General features: G+C 44.5%; 1 protein-coding gene across 3 annotated transcripts in view; it reads right to left on the bottom strand.

Annotated features, from left to right (window-relative positions):
• HTR7 (5-hydroxytryptamine receptor 7) overlaps positions 1-20,738 on the bottom strand; it is a 42,353-nt gene that overhangs the window by 7,512 nt on the left and 14,103 nt on the right. For 2 of the 3 annotated variants that reach the window (XM_082222052.1, XM_082222051.1), the window contains exon 2: positions 3,348-4,097. In XM_082222052.1, the coding sequence (XP_082078178.1) occupies positions 3,348-4,097 (750 nt within the window). Of the gene's footprint in view, positions 1-3,342; positions 4,098-20,738 lie in introns of all 3 variants that reach the window. The other variant, XM_082222053.1, reaches the window with a different exon arrangement.

The following is a 20,738-nucleotide window of genomic DNA, read 5'->3' as shown; positions in this document are numbered from 1 at the left end:
TTGCTTCACTCCTCTCTGCCTCTGACCCTACCCGCCACTCACATACAGAGCCCGGATGGTTGCCCACAAGGAAATGTGGTCAATGCACTGGAAAAGGTCCCAGAACCCTAGTTTTATGGTGTACTTCTCCCTGGTATCACTACAGACGAAGGGTGGGCTAGAAACCCTTATTAATAATAAACGCACCAATAGATCACTGCTGAGGCGCACACCCAGGACTTTTGGTGACATCACAAAAGCACAAAGCAGGTGAGTGAATACAAAGGTGAGCCAAGTGAAAGGTCTGTTGATTTAAAGTCCTCTTCCTCACCAGGACACAGCAGGGACCCCGCTGTGGCATGCCTCATTGCCTGGTCTTCTTCCATGTGGAGGAAGCGAGTGGGCAAATGGAAGGTGGTGGTCATCTGGCTACAGAGTGCTATAATAAGGCAGATTTGCTAGCTGAGAGGGATTGCAAACAAGTGGGGGCATGGGAAGGTGGCTGATATCCATGGTAGGAAGCTGGCCGATGTCTGGTGAGGGACCCAGCAGAAGCTGGCATGTGTTGGTGGATGGAAGCCAATGGAGTTCACATTCAGAAGCTGCTAGGTGCCGTAAGGTGGAAGCAGGCTGATATTTGCTTGGTTGAAGCTCATCTTCAGAAGTCCGTTGACAGAAGCCAGTGGTTATTTGTGAGTCAAAGCCAGAGTACTAATGTGAATGAGTGGAGCATGAAAGATGAGTGCATGAGTCCGTTGGCATTCTTCATGAAGTCAGCTGGCATGTGTTTGTTTGTTTGTGTGTGTGTGTGTTGAGGCAAATCATGCGTGTATGTGCTCAAAGGTGATGTGTGGAAGGAAAGTGGTGGATATTCATGAACAGATGAAACCTGTGGACGTTGGCAGGCTGAGTTTAGTGGCTGAAATTGCCAGGCAGAAGGCAGCAGGAGTGCCTGGGGGATGCTGCTGGATGGTAGCCATGCCACTCATTGTCCCCGGGATCCCCCACCCGCACCCCGCTTTCTAGGGATGGCCAAAGCCAATGAGGTTTTCTGAAGACCACTCAAGAAAGCAATGCAGAGAAACTGCATGTCTTAAGGAAACCAACTTGTATTTCTAAATAGACATCCTTCTAAATACATATTAGTGTTTGAAATATTTATTAACCACCCTTCATCAAAATATTCCAGAGCAGTGCACAAAAGTATAAAATAAAATAAAACTAATGCAATAAAACGACAGTAAATAAATATATCAAAATACCACAATGCAAAAGCAAATCCCCCTGCCCCACACCCCCAAGAAACCCTATCTGGGCAAAACATAAAACAAAAATGATCTGAAAGCAACAACCCTGACATCACTCCTGCCATTGTTTATCATTGTTCTGGTGCCTAGTATTACTTTCACTTGATAGCTTTCATGCCCCCAATAAGGGAGAGAGGGAGAGCACAATAACTTCCTTTCTTCAGAATGATGGCTGAGCGAGAGAGCACACGGGGCCAATTTTCCTACAAAGAAGCAGATGCTCTCAGCAAAGTCCTGCCAATAGACCACCTGAGCAAACACCTGAACAGATCGCACAGGCCTCATTCCCACTAACAGCAGAGGAGGGAGACATCCTGTTCCTTATCTACGCAACGTGGACAGAGGGCTGCGCAGAGAAGTTGGTATGTGCAGTCAGGCTTTTGAGACCACTGTGCTACGGAACAGATTGTCCCCCAAATGCAGGGTAGCACCAGAAATAGCCCAGCAGAGTACCAAGTTCTGCTGCCAAAAGGAAAAGAAAGAGAGAGAAAATGATTTCCTGGTGCAGGGGTAAGCCAACGTCATAGCTTCAGATTTTTTGGACGACAACTCCCATCAGCCCTGAGTAGTATGGCCAGTAATCAAGGATGGTGGGAGTTGTAGTCAGCAGCACTGGCTATCTATGCACTACCGCAAGTGTGCATGTTTTTATACATGCCTAAAACGGCCCACTGGATCACATCATATACAATAGGACTGTGGAACCTGTGGCCCTCCTGCTGAACTCCAACTCCCACCATCGGTTACTATTGGCCAGTGGCGTAGCATGGGTTGTCAGCACCCGGGGCAAGGCAAGTAATTTGTGCCCCCTAACCGGTGGATTTGCGCCCCCTAACCCATGGATTTGCGCCCCCTAACCCCCAGATGTTGCGCCCGGTGCGGCCGGCCCCCCCTGCACCCCCCACGCTACGCCACTGCTATTGGCCATGCTGCCTGGGGCTGATGGGAGTTGGAGTCTATCGCCATCTGGCGGACCAAAAGTTCCTCACTCCAGTTATACAATTCACCCTGTTGTCTATGTTTGTCGTTCCAATGATTTCAAATAATAGTAACGTACCAAAGCTCTCAAGATAGCACTGCTTCTTTTTGTTAGTTTCTCAACTTCAATAGAGGATCAGCAAGGATTTTGGTCAAGGTCCCAGTGTTCAAAGATGCATTTTTTGCAACAGTTAGCCTCAGCGGACCCTGCAATCCCAAACCCACTTATTGTTCTATAAAAAGTCTTTGGGACTGACTCAAAGTAAATAATGTTGAGATTCTGCTCATAGGCTGTGATCAGCAAAACTATTGTTTATTTGGGGTCCATCTGTCCTACGAAACTCTTATGCTTTCTAAACGCATTGTCAAGCTAAACTTCAAGAAACAGTGAAAAAGAAGCCTAGAAGACATCAAGCAGGCATGCACCTAATCATTTGGACAAAATGCTCCATGGATCATTCACCAGATTTTGCTGGTAATCTGAGGAGTGCAGGAAATAACAATGGGAGCCAATCAATGGCAGCATCCAATCACAAAGCAGAGCTTTAAAAACTACAGCTATGTGCCCACAACTATTAGGCCTGATGGCTAGTTTGTGGTTATGCTCTCCTGCGGGAAAAAAGTATAAGCAGCTACCAAGTTTGGAGTAACACAGTTTTGTATAGGTACACACTAGATCTTTAGACAGAAATCCTAAATTAAGATGCTCACTATCTTTAAAAACAACAACAACAACCCACCCTCTTCACATACAACTGTTTTAATACAAAGAATTTTGGTACTTGGGTATCCAACTACTATGATAATGCTAAGCACTCACACATGAACTTATTTAGTTGTTATTCTGTCTTTCTGGGGCAACTGTAGTTGGTAGAAAAGGGAACTCTAATTCTTAGCATTCTCTCCAGATTCTTGAGGGGAAAGCCACAACAAACTGGGATAAGACTGACAGAAATCTTCAACTAAAAAAGAATAATCTACAATCAGACACAATCATTCTTATCTGTATTTGGTGTTACTTGGAAGAGAAAGCTTACACAAAGAACCAGCAAATAAGTGTAATAAAAGGCAAAATGACCTTACAGAACAAACTCTGGCTTTTCAGCAAGCTTCAGGGCCTCGTGCATGCCTGCGGCCGATAGCTTACGGTTGATATTCCTATATCTGCATTGCAGCAGATTGCGATAGGTTGTCCTCAGGTCCCGGTTGAAGAAGGCATATATAAAGGGGTTGATGAGAGAGTTTGCATAACCCAACCAGAGAAATGTCCTCTCAACCCACAGGGGGATACAACTGCAAGACGTCCCGCAGATAAAGGGTCTGGCGGTGGAAAGTATGAAAAACGGAAGCCAGCACACCGTAAATGCCCCGACAACAATCCCCAGGGTGGTGGCAGCTTTCTGCTCCCTCTTGAAGATGGAGATGTTCTTCCGCTCGTGCTTAAGCAGCCGCGAAAAATTTGTGCACTCTTCCGATTCCTTGTGCAGTTTCGCGATGCCGTTCGCCGAAACGATCCCTTCGTTTTCTTCAGGGCGGGGGAAACCGGCAAACTTATGTTTGGCCGCACTCTTCTTGGCGGCTTTGAAGATCTGGTAGTACATGAAAAGCATCACGGACATGGGAATGTAAAACGCCACCGCCGTGGAATAAATGGTGTAACCAAAGTCTTGGCTGATGAGGCAAACTTTGTTGTCGTTGATATTCTGAGCCCAGCCAAAGAGGGGTGGCAAAGTAATTGAAGCCGACAGCAGCCACACACTCAGGATCATTTTAGCCATACACTTCCCATTCTGCCTTACGGGATAGGTGAGAGGCCTTGTGATTCCAAGGTACCTAGAAAGCAGAGAGAAAGCAGAGTTAGTGTGCCTTTCGTTAGTTACAAAGTTTGCGGGCAAAACCGCTACTGTTGTAACTTGCAGCGGGGAGCCCCGCAGGCTAAACTGTAGCTAGTAATAAGAATTTGACCTGCAAACAAAAGATGAAACAAGGTGTTTGCATTTCATACAGGCATGGATCTTTAAAACACCCAATTTCTAAGGTAACTAGCAAGCAGGAGAGTAAAAGGTAATGCATGCACCAACCAGATTTTATTCTCTCTCACACACACAAACACACACATGAAAAAATTCCAGTTTTTGGTTTCTTTTGCGCAGCTTTTTAAGTGTGCTTTACAGCAACCCATCTTCAGGGGTTTGGCCTAATGGGAGTTGGGAGTTGCATGATGGGAAATGCCAAAATAGGACTGCAACTGTCCAGTTCTGTACACAGCTCCATACTGGTTGGCCTTTAGGTCAAAGGATCGAGAGAAAGGTTTCCACAATATAAAAACAGGCTGAACACTGTAGCAAGTGTGAGCATACATAAACACTCTTTTCTCATTTCTACTCAGAGGCTGATTGTCTTCATGGTCAGAGCCAAACTAGACATTCAATGGGCAGGTATTTTTTAAAAAAAAATGAAGATAGCATGCACTGGGAAGGATGATGATTACCAGATTCAAAGCAAACATGGACGAGAGGTGGGAAAATATAGACCTTTTCTTCCCTGCCTTTGTCCCGAGGATAATCCTCCTTTGAAATTGGCTTTGCCTTTGGGGGGAGGGGGAATCTGCATTGGCACCAATAACTTTTAGGCTCTACAGAGAGAGACTCTTGAGAGTCCCATGGACTGCAAGAAGATCAAACCTCTCCATTCTGAAGGAAATCAGCCCTGAGTGCTCACTGGAAGGACAGATCCTGAAGCTGAGGCTCCAATACTTTGGCCACCTCATGAGAAGAGAAGACTCCCTGGAAAAGACCCTGATGCTGGGAAAGATGGAGGGCACAAGGAGAAGGGGACGACAGAGGACGAGATGGTTGGACAGTGTTCTCAAAGCTACGAGCATGAGTTTGACCAAACTGCAGGAGGCAGTGGAAGACAGGAGTGCCTGGCGTGCTCTGGTCCATGGGGTCATGAAGAGTCGGACACGACTAAACGACTAAACAACAACACAGAGAGGGCTTCAGGATAGTGGTGGCCAGTAGTAGCCACTGGAACTGGTAAGATGATTGGGAGGGAGGCCAAGAGTAGGTGGAGCCAGAGTGACTGACAGGCAACATTTGTTCCCATCCTTCTTCCTGCTAAGATAGACAAGGACAAAGCTGAGATTAAGGACAGCCAAGTGCCACTCCTTAGAAAAGTTGAAAGTAAGAAGGAAGGCAGGCGGTTGGGGGCTGGCTGAGGCTGGTGGGGCAATGCCAGATTCTCCCTGATGGATCAGTCTCCACTGGTTTTGATTCGGGAACAAAGATTGGGTCCGGTTTTCATTCCAAGTTTGGTTTGAGTTCATTCTCCCTAATACTTCTGTGGGCTCCCCCCCCCCAAACATTTCAAACCTTGCCTTTAAAAATTTGCATGTGGGTGGAGTGGGGGTTGGGGTGTGATTCTTCAAAGCAGAATAAAGCAACAGCTTCAATGAAAATGCTAGTCTTTGGTATTTATAAATGTTCTAAATGCGGCAAAATCAATTTCAAAGAGAGTTAAATGTTTTCGTTCTGCTTAAATGAATAAAGGCATTTCGCAACATTATTGAGTCACGCTTCTTACAGGGACTATTTTGGAACGCGCAGATTTCTTCCACGGTTTGATTAGCTTACAATGACTTGAAACAAAGGAGCATTCCGTGGTCATTTCACTGCATGAAAGGGGCGCTTGCTTTAATTCTCATATCAATGGTTTCAATGTTAAATAAAATGCGTCCAAGTGTTTTTAGATTCCATCCCACCCACAGGATTAAAAAGAAGCTTTACAAGATGGAAGAATTCATGAAGCTAACACCATTTATAATGCTACTCAGCATCAGGTGGGTAACCTGGCATCTTCCATCTACAACTACAAATCCCATAATCTCTGGCTGTTGTTCATGTTGGCTGGCGCTGATGGGAGTTGGAGTCCAACAGTATCTGAAAAGCCACAGGTAAGCCCTTCCCTGCTGTTAAGGAACAGGCAGCTTTTGGAATAGGGTAAGAATAAAACAAATGCTTATGTTTCACCTGCAGTTCCACATGCTTCTCGACAGTTTTGCCAAGACAGACTGATGGGACAGTTCAACAGTTTGGAATTATGTTCAGAGGGAAAGCAGCACCCATCTGTCCCTGCAAAAACAACCAGGAATCTTGTGGCACTTTATAAGCTAAGCCAATGTGATGCCATCTAGATGTTTTTTGGGTTCCCATCCCAGCCAGTGGTCAGGAATGATGGAAATTGGGAGTCCAACAGCATTAGAAAATCACCAGGCGCCAGGCACATTTTGCACCTGGCTGAGCCTAGAGCTTGCCGATTGGAAGGTCGGCGGTTCAAATGCCCGTGACGGGGAGAGCTCCTGTTGTTCGGTCCTAGCTCTTGCCAACCTAGCAGTTCGAAAGCATGTCAAGTGCAAGTAGATAAATAGGTACCACTCTGGCAGGAAGGTAAACAGCATTTCCATGCGCTGCTCTGGTTTTGCCAGAAGCGGCTTAGTCATGCTGGCCATGTGACCTGAAAGCTGTATGCCGGCTCCCTCAGCCAGTATAGCGAGATGAGCGCCACAACCCCAGAGTCGTTTGCGACTGGACTTAACTGTCAGGGGTCCTTTACCTTTATCAACCACTTGACGCCAAGCGAAGATGCCCAGGGACTAGAATGGCACCCAATGTCTCCACCATGTGGAGGTGCATGCCTGGGAATCTTGGGATCGTGACTGTTTTCACACACTAGCAGCACATTAGATACATTACAATTTGGCTTGGGGTAGTAAAATGTCCACCAATCCTTTATTTTTTAAGTTTCTGTTTAGGAAGGTTAATGGACATCTAGCCATTTCCTAACAGAGTTTTATTTTTTTAATATAAGTGGCCAAGGGTTAAAAACGGTCCTATTTAGGGTCAATCATATGTATATTATATATTTCTGAAAGTTAATGCATTCAGGTATTTTTGAGAAACCGCACAAGCAACAGAGCGACGTGATTAAAATGTATTAGATTGAGAAAGACATGTCAGTGCAAAACTATATTGGTTCTACAAAATATGCTATTTGAAATTAAAATACATTAATCTACATAAAAATACATCAAACTAGTCCCACTAATAATTCTATTTCAGCTGCAAGATAAAAACAGCATCAATCTTGTATGTCTCAAACCATTCGCCTCAATATATACATTCGATTAACCTTGAAAATTAAGATTCTTCTTTAACACAAAGTAAATAATTCAGTTGCCTACTCTGCAGGAAGTGTGCAGAATGGCTGAACAGAAACGTATACATGTATCAGTAGGCATAAGGAAGAATTTTGATTTTTGTTTGCTTTTTAATAAGAATCTACCTCATTTGCAGTTATTGAACCAATATGTGAACTGAAACACCTCTATCCTTTGAAATTCACGCTTCTCCAAATTTTGCAATGCAGTTTTCCTACCATACAGAAAGCACAGAAAATGCATATATTAGGGGGAAATGTGTGGGGGGGGTCATATATTGGTGGAAATAATATAGAAAATGCATTATATATATTGGAGAAAATTGCTTGCAAAAATTCATTATGTTAATCAAAATTGCATACAAAGATATGTGTACTGGGGGAAATTTGCACTGAAACACTGTTGAATTTTCATTAGGGGTAGGGGCTTGGGGGGTAGACCACAGATTGTTGCAGAAATGTAGAACACTGTGTTTAAGACTGGAAAATGACAAGTTAAGAGAACTAAAATTGGCAGATTTGTACACCCCTATATACCAGCCCCTGTGCAGAAAATCACTGAGAGAGGATCTGCAACTTGACACATTTTCTCCCCTCCTAAAGAATCATGGGAACTGTAGTTTACCCCTCACAGAGTTGCAATACAGTCGTACCTTGGAAGTCAAAAAGAATCCGTTCCGGAAGTCTGTTCAACTTCCAAAACATTCGGAAACCAAGTGCACCTTCTGATTGGCTGCAGGAAGCTCCTGCAGCCAATCAGAAGCCGCAGAAGCCCCATCGGACATTTGACTTCCAAAAATATTTTGCAGATTGGAACAGTCACTTCCAGGTCTGCGGTGTTCGGGAGACAAAACACTCAAGAACTAAGCTGTTCAAAAACCAAGGTACAACTGTATATATTGATTTACAGTATTTACTTCATGAGCTTGAGAGGCACCTTTTTTCTTCTTTTCTTTACCAAAACCAGACTACTGCCCATACCATCACAAACATTACAGTGGTGCCTTGGGTTAAGAACTTAATTCGTTCCGGAGGTCCGTTCTTAACCTGAAACTGTTCTTAACCTGAAGCACCACTTTAGCTAATGGGGCCTCCTGCTGACGCCGCACCACTGCTCCACGATTTCTGTTCTCATCCTGAAGCAAAGTTCTTAACCCAAGGTACTATTTCTGGGTTAGCGGAGTCTGTAACCTGAAGCGTCTGTAACCTGAAGCGTCTGTAACCTGAGGTACCACTGTATGTTCTATGGGATGGTGTGCTTCCTGGACTCAAGACGGTGCAGAGTCAGTGCAAGCATGACTACCTAGAAGTGTTTAACATGGAAATGTAGAGTGAAGCATACCAGAATTTGTCATCACTGCCTAGTTCTGAAGTCCAACCAGTGGAGAGAGACTCTTTGTTTAGGCAGCTGATAAAACCTGGACTGGAATACCTCCAGATTGTGACGCAATAAAACCCAAACGCTGTATCAAAGCAGGCCTTGCAAACATTACACATAGGGGAGCTTTTCTTCTCCAAATCTCAGTTTTAGCATCAACTCCATCATCAGTTTTTTTCCCTTTCCTAATTTTAATATGATCCGCGTTGATGTCTTTTTGTACTTCCTGTGTTCTTTTCTTTGTCCCTGTGATTGTCTTGAATTCTTTTTTAATGAGTCCCCTATCTTGCAAATGGCTTTTTAAAAGCCTTGTGTGTGTGTACATATATTTACTCCATTTATCTGTCATCCACACGCTTCTCATTTGGCTCCCCTACTGCTCATGGCTTTCTATTTTCCTTTTACCTCTCTGTATGTTTCCTTGGCTATTCATTTTCCTCATTTCCGTCTTCAGAAATAAGCGTTTCATCCCTTTCGAGATCCTTCTTCATTCCGCTTTCATTCAAAAGTCGTTTATAATCTGGCAGTGGAGGTGCTTTCACAGCAGGGTTCCTCCTTTGCCCTTTCTTTCCTCAGATGCCGAGTTTTGAAACCATTTACTTCTAACTCCCAATACGTCCGCTGCAAAAAATTGCTGTGCCTCCTTTCCTTATCCTTTTTCTGTTTTCTGCACTAGTGAGCTTTTCCAACCCCTCTCTTATTCATGCAGGTGCTTATTGGTTTTTCACCATTTTTCTTGGAATATATATTTGTATCTATGTTTATCATGAAATGGAATAAAAAAAAAAAATTAAACCCTCTCATAATACACACGTCTTCATCTTTGCCCATAGATTCCCTTGCTCTGGTCTACTTATTTCTCTGTTATTCTTACATACTGTATTTTTTGCTCTATAAGACTCACTTTTTCCCTCCTAAAAAGTAAGGGGAAATGTGTGTGCGTCTTATGGAGCGAATGCAGGCTGCGCCAGAAGCCAGAACAGCAAGAGGGATCGCTGCTTTCGCTGCGCAGCTATCCCTCTTGCTGTTCTGGCTTCTGGGATTCAAAATATTTTTTTTCTTGTTTTCCTCCTCCCAAAACTAGGTGCGTCTTATAGAGTGAAAAATACGGTAGGAGCATGAGAAGCTGAAAACGCTTCTGTATGCAAACCAGGAAGTGACTTCTCCAGGTGACTCTTCTTATCTCTGCAGCTACAATCTTCTGGGTGATACAGACACCATTAGGCAGTTGAAGGTGCATGTGTCCTCCATCCCACCCTTCCTCCACGCAGCCCTGGGCACAGGCAACCCATGTTACGCCACTGGCATTGTCCATACTGACTAACCGGGTTTCTGACAGGGTTCTTTCTCTGTGTGTCCTGCCTGGAGATGCCAGGGATTGAATCTGGAGCCTTCACCATCCAAAGCTGAGCTAGGGCCCTTCCCTTTCAAAGCACAAAATTCTCCACATGCTTTCCAGGCATTTCTTGCTCACCCTTCACCACAGGTAATACAGAATGGCTTCCCTTAAGTGACAAGAGAGAGGCGATCCAACTGTGGGTTCTGCCTTCTGACATTCAGCAGGAGAAAGCGAGTGGATTGTAGCCCAAGTCAAACAAGATGCAGTTGCCAAGAGTAACATCCAACACTACAAGCACACACTCCTCGAGTCCTGAGCTGTTTGAACAGCTGCCTTTGTTTAGTAGATTGTTTCAGTGCAGTATGGTTCATTGTGAAATATATGCACACAAACAATGGCATAGACAGCACACACACATACACAGAGGATTATGACTGCAGTGGTGACATGACAGACATGTGTTTCGCCAGGAAAATAATGAAGAGGCTCCTGGCCAGCTTGGCTCAAGTTCCCCCAGCAGCACCGCAGTCAGCATGCCTTGTGTTCAATGAATATTCCTGGCCCCAAAAGCAATAAGTGAAGTATATAAACAGTGTGATGCACCAACTTAGATCTCTGGGACCTGCCGTCATTTTGTTGCTCTGTCTCCCTACTATCTTAAGCACTAGCCGCACCATCTGTTAAATGTACCTGGCCAGGACGAACTCTGCTCCACCAGATAAAGCAGACGGTGGGGAAAACTAGGGCCCAGTTGAGGCAGAACCATTTCCCGACCCCTTTGTGAAGGGGAAAGGCTATGGCAGAACATGTCAATGCTGACACAGAGGCCATTTGCCTTCACACTCATGGAGCAAAGGAGGCAGGTGGAAACCATAGAAAGGAAGGACAAACCCTTTTCTCCCAGAAATGAAAGCTGGGTTTTGAAATCTCTCTCGTGTGCGCGCGCACACGCACATGCACACACTGTCTCTTAGTCCAAGGGTGGGGAACCTCTGGCACCCCAGCCCACTGGGAAAGGCTTTCAAAGCACTGCTCAAGACAGTGCTTTGAAAGGGGCTTCTGTTGACCCCTGCCGGCAGAAATAAAGGCCACCGGACATGATGTCAGGTGATTGACAGGTGGGGTGGGGAAGATAATGATATTGGGCCTACGGACCAGTTCCAGGTTCCCCCACCCCCCGACCCTCGCTTTGTTGGTAGTAACGGATTTAATATCCAACAATACTTCCTCCTTTCCTCAATATATTTAAGTTTCTGAAAGGTTAGGGGGTTGAAATATGCTAAGACTTTTAAAAAGAAAACTCCTTAGAATGCAAATGATGTAGGAGATGATGAATGCAGCCTCCTCAGCCCACTTCATAGCTCGGATGATAAAGCTGTAACAATATTTATCTTTGGAGAAGTGGAGTCATTTTCAGAGCGCTGTTTTATCCATTACTTGCCTTTGTTCTTCCCTGAGCAAACAAAGAAAATATAAAGTCTTGAACTATGCCTGTAATTCGAGAGCCATCCATAGAAGCACAATCAACACTGCGGAAGGCCGCAAATCACTCAGGACACGAAATGAGTGAATAAAGCAGGGAGGAGAAACTTTCCCCAATGGACAGTCTTCAAGGGGGGAGGGGGGCATGTTATGGCTATGAGCTGAACTTTGTACAGCAGGCTACATTCCAGAGGCACCTACAACACCCACACCTCAAACCCCACCATTGTCTAACCAGACCAGAAGCAAGAGGCCTTGTCACACTTCGAGGAGACATCCAAGCTGGGCCAAAAGCACTCAAGGAGGTTGTGGAGCAGGGCTAGTGAGGGCTATTTATCGGCTTTCTTCATTCGGACGGTGATCATGCTGAGATAGACTAGGTAGAGTTGCCATATTTCAAAAGGTAAAAATCCAGACGCAGAAGTTGCTGCAAAATTTGCCAAAATCTACACTTTCAACATGGGTTGCCATATGTCCGGATTATCACAGGCATTGAACGATTTCTACCCAGACACTGTTTCTGACGGCCGAATCCCGGCTATGTCCGGGAAATTCCAGACACATGGCAACCCTAAGGTAGGGGCTTTGTTTGGAATTAGCACATGGTCATTCTTGGTTCTCAGCAGTTTGCCTCTATGACAGTTATGTCGTATTTGTTTAAAAATAACCTTTATTAATTAATCCTATTTACTTCTTTCTTGCATTCATACCCACCTCTTTCTCCAAGAAGCTCAAGGTGTAATACATGGCTCTCTCTCTCCTAATTTATTTCCACAACAGCCCTGTGAGGTAAGTTAGGCTGAGAGGCAGTGACTGGCCCAAGGTCACCCTGTGAGCTTCCTGGCTGAGTGAGGATTTGAACCTGTTAGGGAACTGCCATCAGCTCAGAGGCGAGAGATAGAGGGGGAGCTGTGTTACAGGGAGCCTCCGGAAATCTTGCGAAGCAAGAAAGCCCCACCTCCAGTGGAGAAGAGGTGCAGGGACCAGAGGATGCTAGAAAGAGCCTGAGCAAGCCGGAGAGGAGGGAAGCACTGCCAGAACCTTTTCTACTGTTTGCTGTAAGTCACATTGATGCCTTCTGGCATAAGGAAATGATATAAACAAACAAAAAGGGCTTTTTTATAGAAAAAGGGGTGTCGGGACTTTGCAGGGAGCGTCCACCCAAAGTTGTTGAGCTTTCTTTAGGGGAGCAAGACTTTTCTTCTTCCCCGGCTCACCCTTCCCGCATTGCACAGCCCTGAGTGGGGACAGCACCACAACACTACGGGGCTGCCACAACACACAAAATAAGTGCTGGAACACAGTTCTGGTGAGTTCCGGCTTTTCCCTGACTATAGAAGCCTGGAGATCTGTCTTGCTCCCACCCTTGGTATAAAGGGTGTGGGAATAATTGCGTGGCCCATCTTTACAATAAAACGGTGCACCTTCTTTCTATTATGTCACAGAATAGAAGCTCAATTCTTGTATCACTCAACGAAGCTGGCATGAAACTAACAGGATCGGTCATTCTGCCCCTGTATTGCTTCCCTCCAAATATCACCAAAATGGCACAGGAAGCAGACATACTAATTAGGCCTTAGTGGAGAGTTGTACCTGCTCACATACAAGGAAACTGCCTTACACTGAGTCAGACCATTGATTCATCAAGCTCAGTACTGTCTACACTGACTGACAGCAGCTCTCCACAGTTTCAGGCATGGACTCTCAGCCCTACCTGGAGATGCCAGAGACTTTCTGAGTCCTGCGAAAATGAAGGGTGCTTCAGAGTCCATAACTTAAGGGCCAATGATACCATAGAGTGTTGGTATTTAGATGTGAGAAACCCAGCTGCAAATCCACTTTGATCCCCATAACTCACGATGAAAGTCACACAGCCAGCATAATATACAAATTATATGTTGGCATCAATCATCCTCCAAGTGGAAAAGCCCAGCTGTTAAGAGTTGAATGGAAATTTTTCTGCTTTTACTAGAGATGTCAGCCAGAGGCATTCCACTGTCAGATGTCAGACCAGAGGGCATTTTAAGAGGTTCACAGATATATGCCATAGCTCGGGGGTCACCAACGCGGTGCCTGCAGATGCCCCCAAGCACACCTTAGCCACCCACAAAACTACTCCGTGACTACAGCTGAAAGTAACCAATAGCCACATTTGAAAACCTAGCTAGAAACCAGGCCAAAACATATTAATTGTGCTAAAACATATCAAAAGCTAAAATTAAGTCAAAGACTCATTTGGAATGCAGTCAGAGTCACCATTTGAAATTTGGAAAGAGCTTTTACGTTCATTAGCAAAAGAGGAATAGAGAAAGACGGTAATATTTTGGGATGGAATGTTTTCCCATTGTTATACATGCTGCTTAAAAGCATAATATTTTTCTAAGTGCCAATTATTGCTGTATGTTCCCATTAAAAGGCAATAAAAACACAAGAAAGCACTAAGTTAATGATACAGGAGTGCTTCGTTCCACCATGGGGAGGAAGGGAAAGGAACCCAGAAATATAACCCCAGCATCGAACAATGGTGCCATTTTCCAAATATACATAGCACAGAAAACAATACGAATGAGTGAACTTGAGACAAAACTATGCAGAAACTCCCCTACTGGAGTTAAGACTGTGCTGAAGCAACAAAATACAGGATCACAGTAGCACCTTAGTGTACATGCAGGAATTCAAAAATCTCCCTCTAGAACAGGTGTGGAGAATCTTTGAACCTCTAGGTGTTACCAAACTACAACTTCCATCGGTCCCAACAAGCATGGCCAATGGCAGGGGAATTATGGGAGATGAAGTCCAGCAACATCTGGAGGGCCAAAGATCCTCCACATCTACTCTAGAGGCCCACTTTGTCTAACAGAGTGCCGTCCCAGAGCCGAACTACAGGGGCCACTTTTGGAGGGATGTAGGGAGATACTACTGTAAGCAAGGAGCAAAGAAGTGGACAGTGTTAGAAACTCAGGTATATAATTTAATCGCTAAATGGCACCTTAAACCTGGGTTACAGGTGGCGCTGTGGCCTAAACTACTGAGCCGCTTAGACTTGCCGATCAGAAGGTTGGCAGTTTGAATCCGCACAACAGGGTGAGCTCCTGTTGCTCTTTTCCAGCTCCTGCCAACCTAGTAGTTCAAAAGCACAACAGTGCAAGTAGATAAATAGGTACCGTTGTGGCGGGAAGGTAAAGGGCATTTGTGTGCGCTCTGGTTTCCGTCCCTGTGTTCCGTTGCACCAGAAGCAGTTTAGTCATGCTGGCCACATGACCTGGAAAGCTGTCTGTGGATAAACGCCAGCTCCCTCAGCCTGAAAGCAAGATGAGCACTGCAACCCCATAGTCGCCTTTGACTGGACTTAACTGTCCAGGGGTCCTTTACCTTTACCTTTGGTCGTCTTTACCTTTACCTTTCCCAGCCGCCTATCTAGCATCTAGAGATCTCCACATGGTTGCAACTGGACCCGCACTAGTTGCAAAACACACCTGGCGCCTGGCTAATTTCTAACACTGGGCCTTTGCCTGGGAACCTTATGTCTTAACTGCCATAATTGAATGAACTGGGGTGGGTAGAGAAAAAGAAGGAATAAAAATTAAGCTACCAACTTTAGATCAAAGACATCAGTACTACCAAAAAAAAAAAGCTATTAAAGTCACAGGTAGTTTCTTTGGGTTGGGCCTGGCAACCCAGTAAATTGTTGAACCTTTAACTCTTGACCATTTTTCTCTTTTAAACAACAATACTTCAACACACATCCCTTTGTTTTTGTTTCCTGATGAATAATATCCCCCAGACCGGTGGAATGATACATCTCCATAATCTTACAGGATGTTTCTCCCATGCTAGAAATAATTTATTACTTTTAAAACAACCCACTGACATGTTTAATTTAAAAATATTTAATTGCTGACTGGAAATAGAGGCACAACTAGTCTCTCATCTGTACTATAACTTGGCTTTCTGTACTCCTACACAAATGTTAAAACTGTTTTGTTACCCTTCTTCTCAGTGTAAAGAACAGTGAAAGAAAATGGGGCTGGGGAAAATCATTCCCTGTTAAATCACCTAAAGATTTTCTAGAATCGATCTTCACAGTTACAGCCTAGAGTTGATAAACTGAGTTTTTGGATACTTTCATAAAGAAGCCGGCTAAGGGGTATGTATCTCAGGAGAGGGACTTGTTGTTGTTTTTCCTTTCATCATAGCACTAAGGAATATAGCAGCCAAGTCTTTTAAAACAAAATAAAATCAGAGTAAGAGAAATGCTAATGGCCATGGGGTCAAATTAGACAGGGCATGAAATGCATCATGCGGGCTTTTAAAAATGCAGACTGCAAAACTGGGAGAAGGCTGGTAGTTACTGAAATATCATTAATTATGTTTCTACATCAGTCATTGCAATTCACTTTTTTTAAATACAGTGGTACATTGGTTTGCAACCGCTTTGGATTACAACCATTTTGGATTACAACCACGTCAAACCCGGAAGTGCATGTCCCCTTTTTTTGGATTAAGCCCCATTTTTCTGGATTATAACCAATTTTTTGGGGGGAGGCCCCACTGGTGAAAGCACACCTTGGGTTACAACCTGTTTTGGTTTACAACCAGATCTCTGGAATGGATTATGGTTGTAAACCAAGGTACCACTGTATATATTAAAAAATATGCACATCAAATGCAAATGTGAATGTAGTCTCTGGTCTAGTTAGGTGCCAGATTGCCTGTGCAATTTATGAGGGATTTTGGAAAGGGGAAAAAAATCCTTTATTTTGAATGGGCAGCAGAGCTAAGACTGCCCGGGGGGGGGGGGAGACACATCCAAGGCTGCTGGGCTTTTATTGCGGCCAATGTTTCCTATCCTGACAACAAAGTAGAACAACAAATGTGGCAGGAATTAGGCAGACTCCCAAGGGAAGTGTGGGGCCATTCCAAGAAACATCCTTAGTTAAGCTTGGCTTTGTGAAATGGCATGTTCTGAGGAACGTTTAGGCTCCTTTAAAATACCCATGGACCACCGCGACCGTGGGTGACATGAGCTGTGCCTTTCAACTGGTGCAAGTATCCCAAGTCCCATACTGGTGGTGAAAGGGTGGGGTGTAGTCAGGGACAAAGCTCTTGCAAAAGGTTTACAAAGAGCCATTATAAGTCTTGCTGAAAATGCCACTCTAAAAACTGTAACAGCATTCCCATTGTGGAAGCTGTAGTGTGTTATAAGGCCATTGCTGAGAGAAGTTAGGAGACCCCTTTTCCCTTTTCCAGAGCTACAATTCCCAGAGTTCCCTGTGGTGATTAAACCACTGTAGCTCTGGGAGGGGAACAGGAGCCTCTAAGCACCCTTAACCAACTACAGCTCCCAGGATTCTTTGGGGGAAGCCATGACTGTTTAAAATGGCATTGTGGTACTTTTAATGTCCTCTGTGAATGTGGCCAAAACGTGTGTAAAGGAGAGAAAGCTGTCAAGTCTCAGGCCTTTTGAGTGAGCCCAGCCTTTGGATTGGAAGGAAGCCTGTATTATGAACGCTGTGAAGAAAGGCTGCAGCAGTATCTAGCAGTGAGGTGTTTTTAATGTTGGTTGACCCTTGTGCTACAGAGGCCTGACTGGGCTCAACCAGAAGTCAAGCACTGATAGCTGTGCTCTCATTATCCAGCCACTATTCTGTACTTGGCTCTGGTTGGTGGACCTCGGGATTCTAGTAAACATCAAAACAGATCTCACAAGCCTGAAGACTCCCTTCACTGTACCCGATACACAGAAATGAAGCAGCATCCTAAAATTGCTGAAAAGAAAGAAAATTCCTGTACGTTGTAGTTTAACCAGACCCTCCAAGGATCATTCCACACAAACTATGCATGGTGTGCCATTTAAGCAAAGAATGTACTGGAACAAAGTATGCAGGACTAAAATGGCACAGACAGTCCCAGGAAATGAGCTCTGGATAAAAGCTTCCCTTGGCCTCCTAAAAAACAACAACAACAACATCCACCATATTCCACTTCATGGTTACTAGCCAATCCGATCTGAGAAAAAAGCCTTTTCCCAACTGCATCTACATTTATGGATTAAATTACATTTCAATGCACTTAATATTGATGATACAGTGTCTATTATGCGCAGCCTTGATGGAGATTTTGGCCAAGGACAGCTAGAAAAGATCTAGATTCTCAGAATGATTAACTTTGCCAATTTAAGTGCATGAACCCTCAGTCCTTTTTCAGAAGCTTACATCCACATGCAGCATCCTAAAATAATTAGTTTTATTTTCAAGAGGTTTATGGCTCCAGTCGAACACAGAGAAGACCACTGAAGAAAACTAGGCTAAAGTGCTCTTCATTGTGCTGGACTGTGGTCTTGTTCCAGAACATTCTGCCACAAGCTCAACCAAGTAATCAGAGCAACTGAAACTTGACAATAAAATAATATAATATTCTCTGTGCTGAGCCTTCTCTGAGCACAGTGACCTGTGAGATGTTTTAAACTTACTCTTTTCTTGGGAGTATCTTGCAAGAACATAAACCTCAATCTAAGGGGTGTGGGGAGTTTTGTCAATGGTGTGAATTCTGCAGCCCTTTCCTATCGGTCCCGTAACTTTCAAACAAGTTGGGACATCTTCATATCAATGCGTACACAAAGGGCAGAGACTTGTTATAAAGTAATCATTGCTGGGAAATATCATGACCTTTCGGAGAGATAAGTGAAACCATGGGTTGCAGCATTTCCTGCCGAGCGAAATGCCTTGGCCTCAGTTTATGAAGTGTTTGCGACTATTTTTAAGCACTGCAGAAACTTAGCAATTTGTTATAGTGAGTGCTCTCGCTGCGTGGCTTGCAAGAAGGATTAAGCAAGGTGATAGTCTCATGAGCCAACTGCTGGATAGGAATCTGCAGTGCTTTCAAGTTTCATAGCAATCTTTCAGAATGAAGAATCCAGGCATTGCAGAAGATGATCACTGAAGTGTATGCTCATGCTTATGCTTCTTCTTCCTCTTCCTCTTCTTCTTCTTCTTGAAGAGCTAACTGCAGTTTTTATGCTTCAGCTCCCTCCCTCCCTCCTAATGAAATCGAGTTCGAAATGCTAGTTCTTAGCATGCTTGCGAGTAAGTGCATTTAAGCATCTGTACATTTAAGCACTGTTGTCTCTCTTTTGGCTTCATTTATTTAAAAAGCGGGGAGAGGAAGAGATACAGATTTGTACAGGTATAATTTAATACCAGAAGACATGTGCAGAAGAAACTAATGTGACACACCGGATCTGGAAAGAGTGGTTTTCTTTTCTCACTTTCAAGCTACCAAGGGAAAGGGAACAGCCCCTACACAGTTATTTAAAGGAGGATGCTGACAAATTATTGTTGCTACTGCAACCCCTCAGAGATCAAGCAGAATGGCACGCCCCCCTTCTATCTACAACAACAAGGTATCACATAAGTGTATCCCAAGGTTACCTTGACCCAGTCGTTGTGGCCTGTTTATTATCTAGGACTCTCTCTGCTGAGGCCAGCAGCGAAAAGTAGCTGAAATGTGGCCTGATTTAAGAGAAGCATGACTAAGAGATACAGCTTGCGTAAAGTTACCTCAGGCAGCTGCATAACACAGAGCTCTGTTTGGAACAACATGAAACAGAAAACAGCAATATATGCTGTGGCTGTCTCCCTTTCTCGATAAGGATACGCTCCTGTCTCCATCCTCCAAATGGCTTTCTTTCTGGCCATAAATGGCCCATTTTGGAATAACCAGTAAACTGCTCCTTCAGGTTACAGACTCTGCTAACCCAGAAATATTGCCTCAGGTTAAGAACTTTGCTTCAGGATGAGAACAGAAATTGTGCTCCAGCGGCACGGCAGCAGCAGGAGGCCCCATTAGCTAAAGTGGTGCTTCAGGCTAAGAACAGTTTCAGGTTAAGAACGGACCTCTGGAACGAAATAAGTACTGTACTTAACCCGAGGTACCACTGTCGTATCATATCACTATGAGCAGTCTTTGGCTTCCTCCAAAGAATCCTGGGGACTGTAGTTTGTTAAGGGCGCTGAGAGCTGTTATGTGATTCCCCTATTCCCCTCACAGAGCTACAATTCCCAGAGAGGTTTAAAAATCAACCCCTCTTCACAGGAAACTCTGGGAATTGTGGCTCTGGCAGGGGAATAGGGGTCTCATAGCTATCCATCTCCTGCCATCCTAATATTGACTCTGGTTTGGGGAAGGTTTGCTTTCTAACTGCTGAGAAGACAGCGTGTCTGAACAAAAATACGTGCACTGTCTCACTCAGACACAATGTCCAGTTCACAGGAATTGCAAAACTACTGTGCGTACCCGTTTTCATAGAATCATAGAATCATAGAATCATAGAGTTGGAAGAGACCACAAGGGCCATCGAGTCCAACCCCCTGCCAAGCAGGAAACACCATCAGAGCACTCCTGACATATGGTTGTCAAGCCTCTGCTTAAAGACCTCCAAAGTAGGAGACTCCACCACACTCCTTGGCAGCAAATTCCACTGTCGAACAGCTCTTACTGTCAGGAAGTTCTTCCTAATGTTTAGGTGGAATCTTCTTTCTTGTAGTTTGGATCCATTGCTCCGTGTCCGCTTCTCTGGAGCAGTAGAAAACAACCTTTCTCCCTCCTCTATGTGACATCCTTTTATATATTTGAACATGGCTATCATATCACCCCTTAACCTCCTCTTCTCCAGGCTAAACATGCCCAGCTCCCTTAGCCGTTCCTCATAAGGCATCGTTTCCAGGCCTTTGACCATTTTGGTTGCCCTCTTCTGGACACGTTCCAGTTTGTCAGTGTCCTTCTTGAATTGTGGTGCCCAGAACTGGACACAGTACTCCAGGTGTGGTCTGACCAGAGCAGAATACAGTGGCACTATTACTTCCCTTGATCTAGATGCTATACTCCTATTGATGCAGCCCAGAATTGCATTGGCTTTTTTAGCTGCCGCGTCACACTGTTGGCTCATGTCAAGTTTGTGGTCAACCAAGACTCCTAGATCCTTTTGACATGTACTGCTCTCAAGCCAGGTGTCCCCCATCTTGTATTTGTGCCTCTCATTTTTTTTGCCCAAGTGCAA

This window comes from Podarcis vaucheri, assembly GCF_965113315.1.
Source record: "Podarcis vaucheri genome assembly, chromosome: 5".
Classification (NCBI taxonomy): domain Eukaryota; kingdom Metazoa; phylum Chordata; class Lepidosauria; order Squamata; family Lacertidae; genus Podarcis; species Podarcis vaucheri.
The sequence above is the reverse complement of the archived record's forward strand: the minus strand, read 5'-3'. Positions and strand labels throughout refer to the sequence as shown.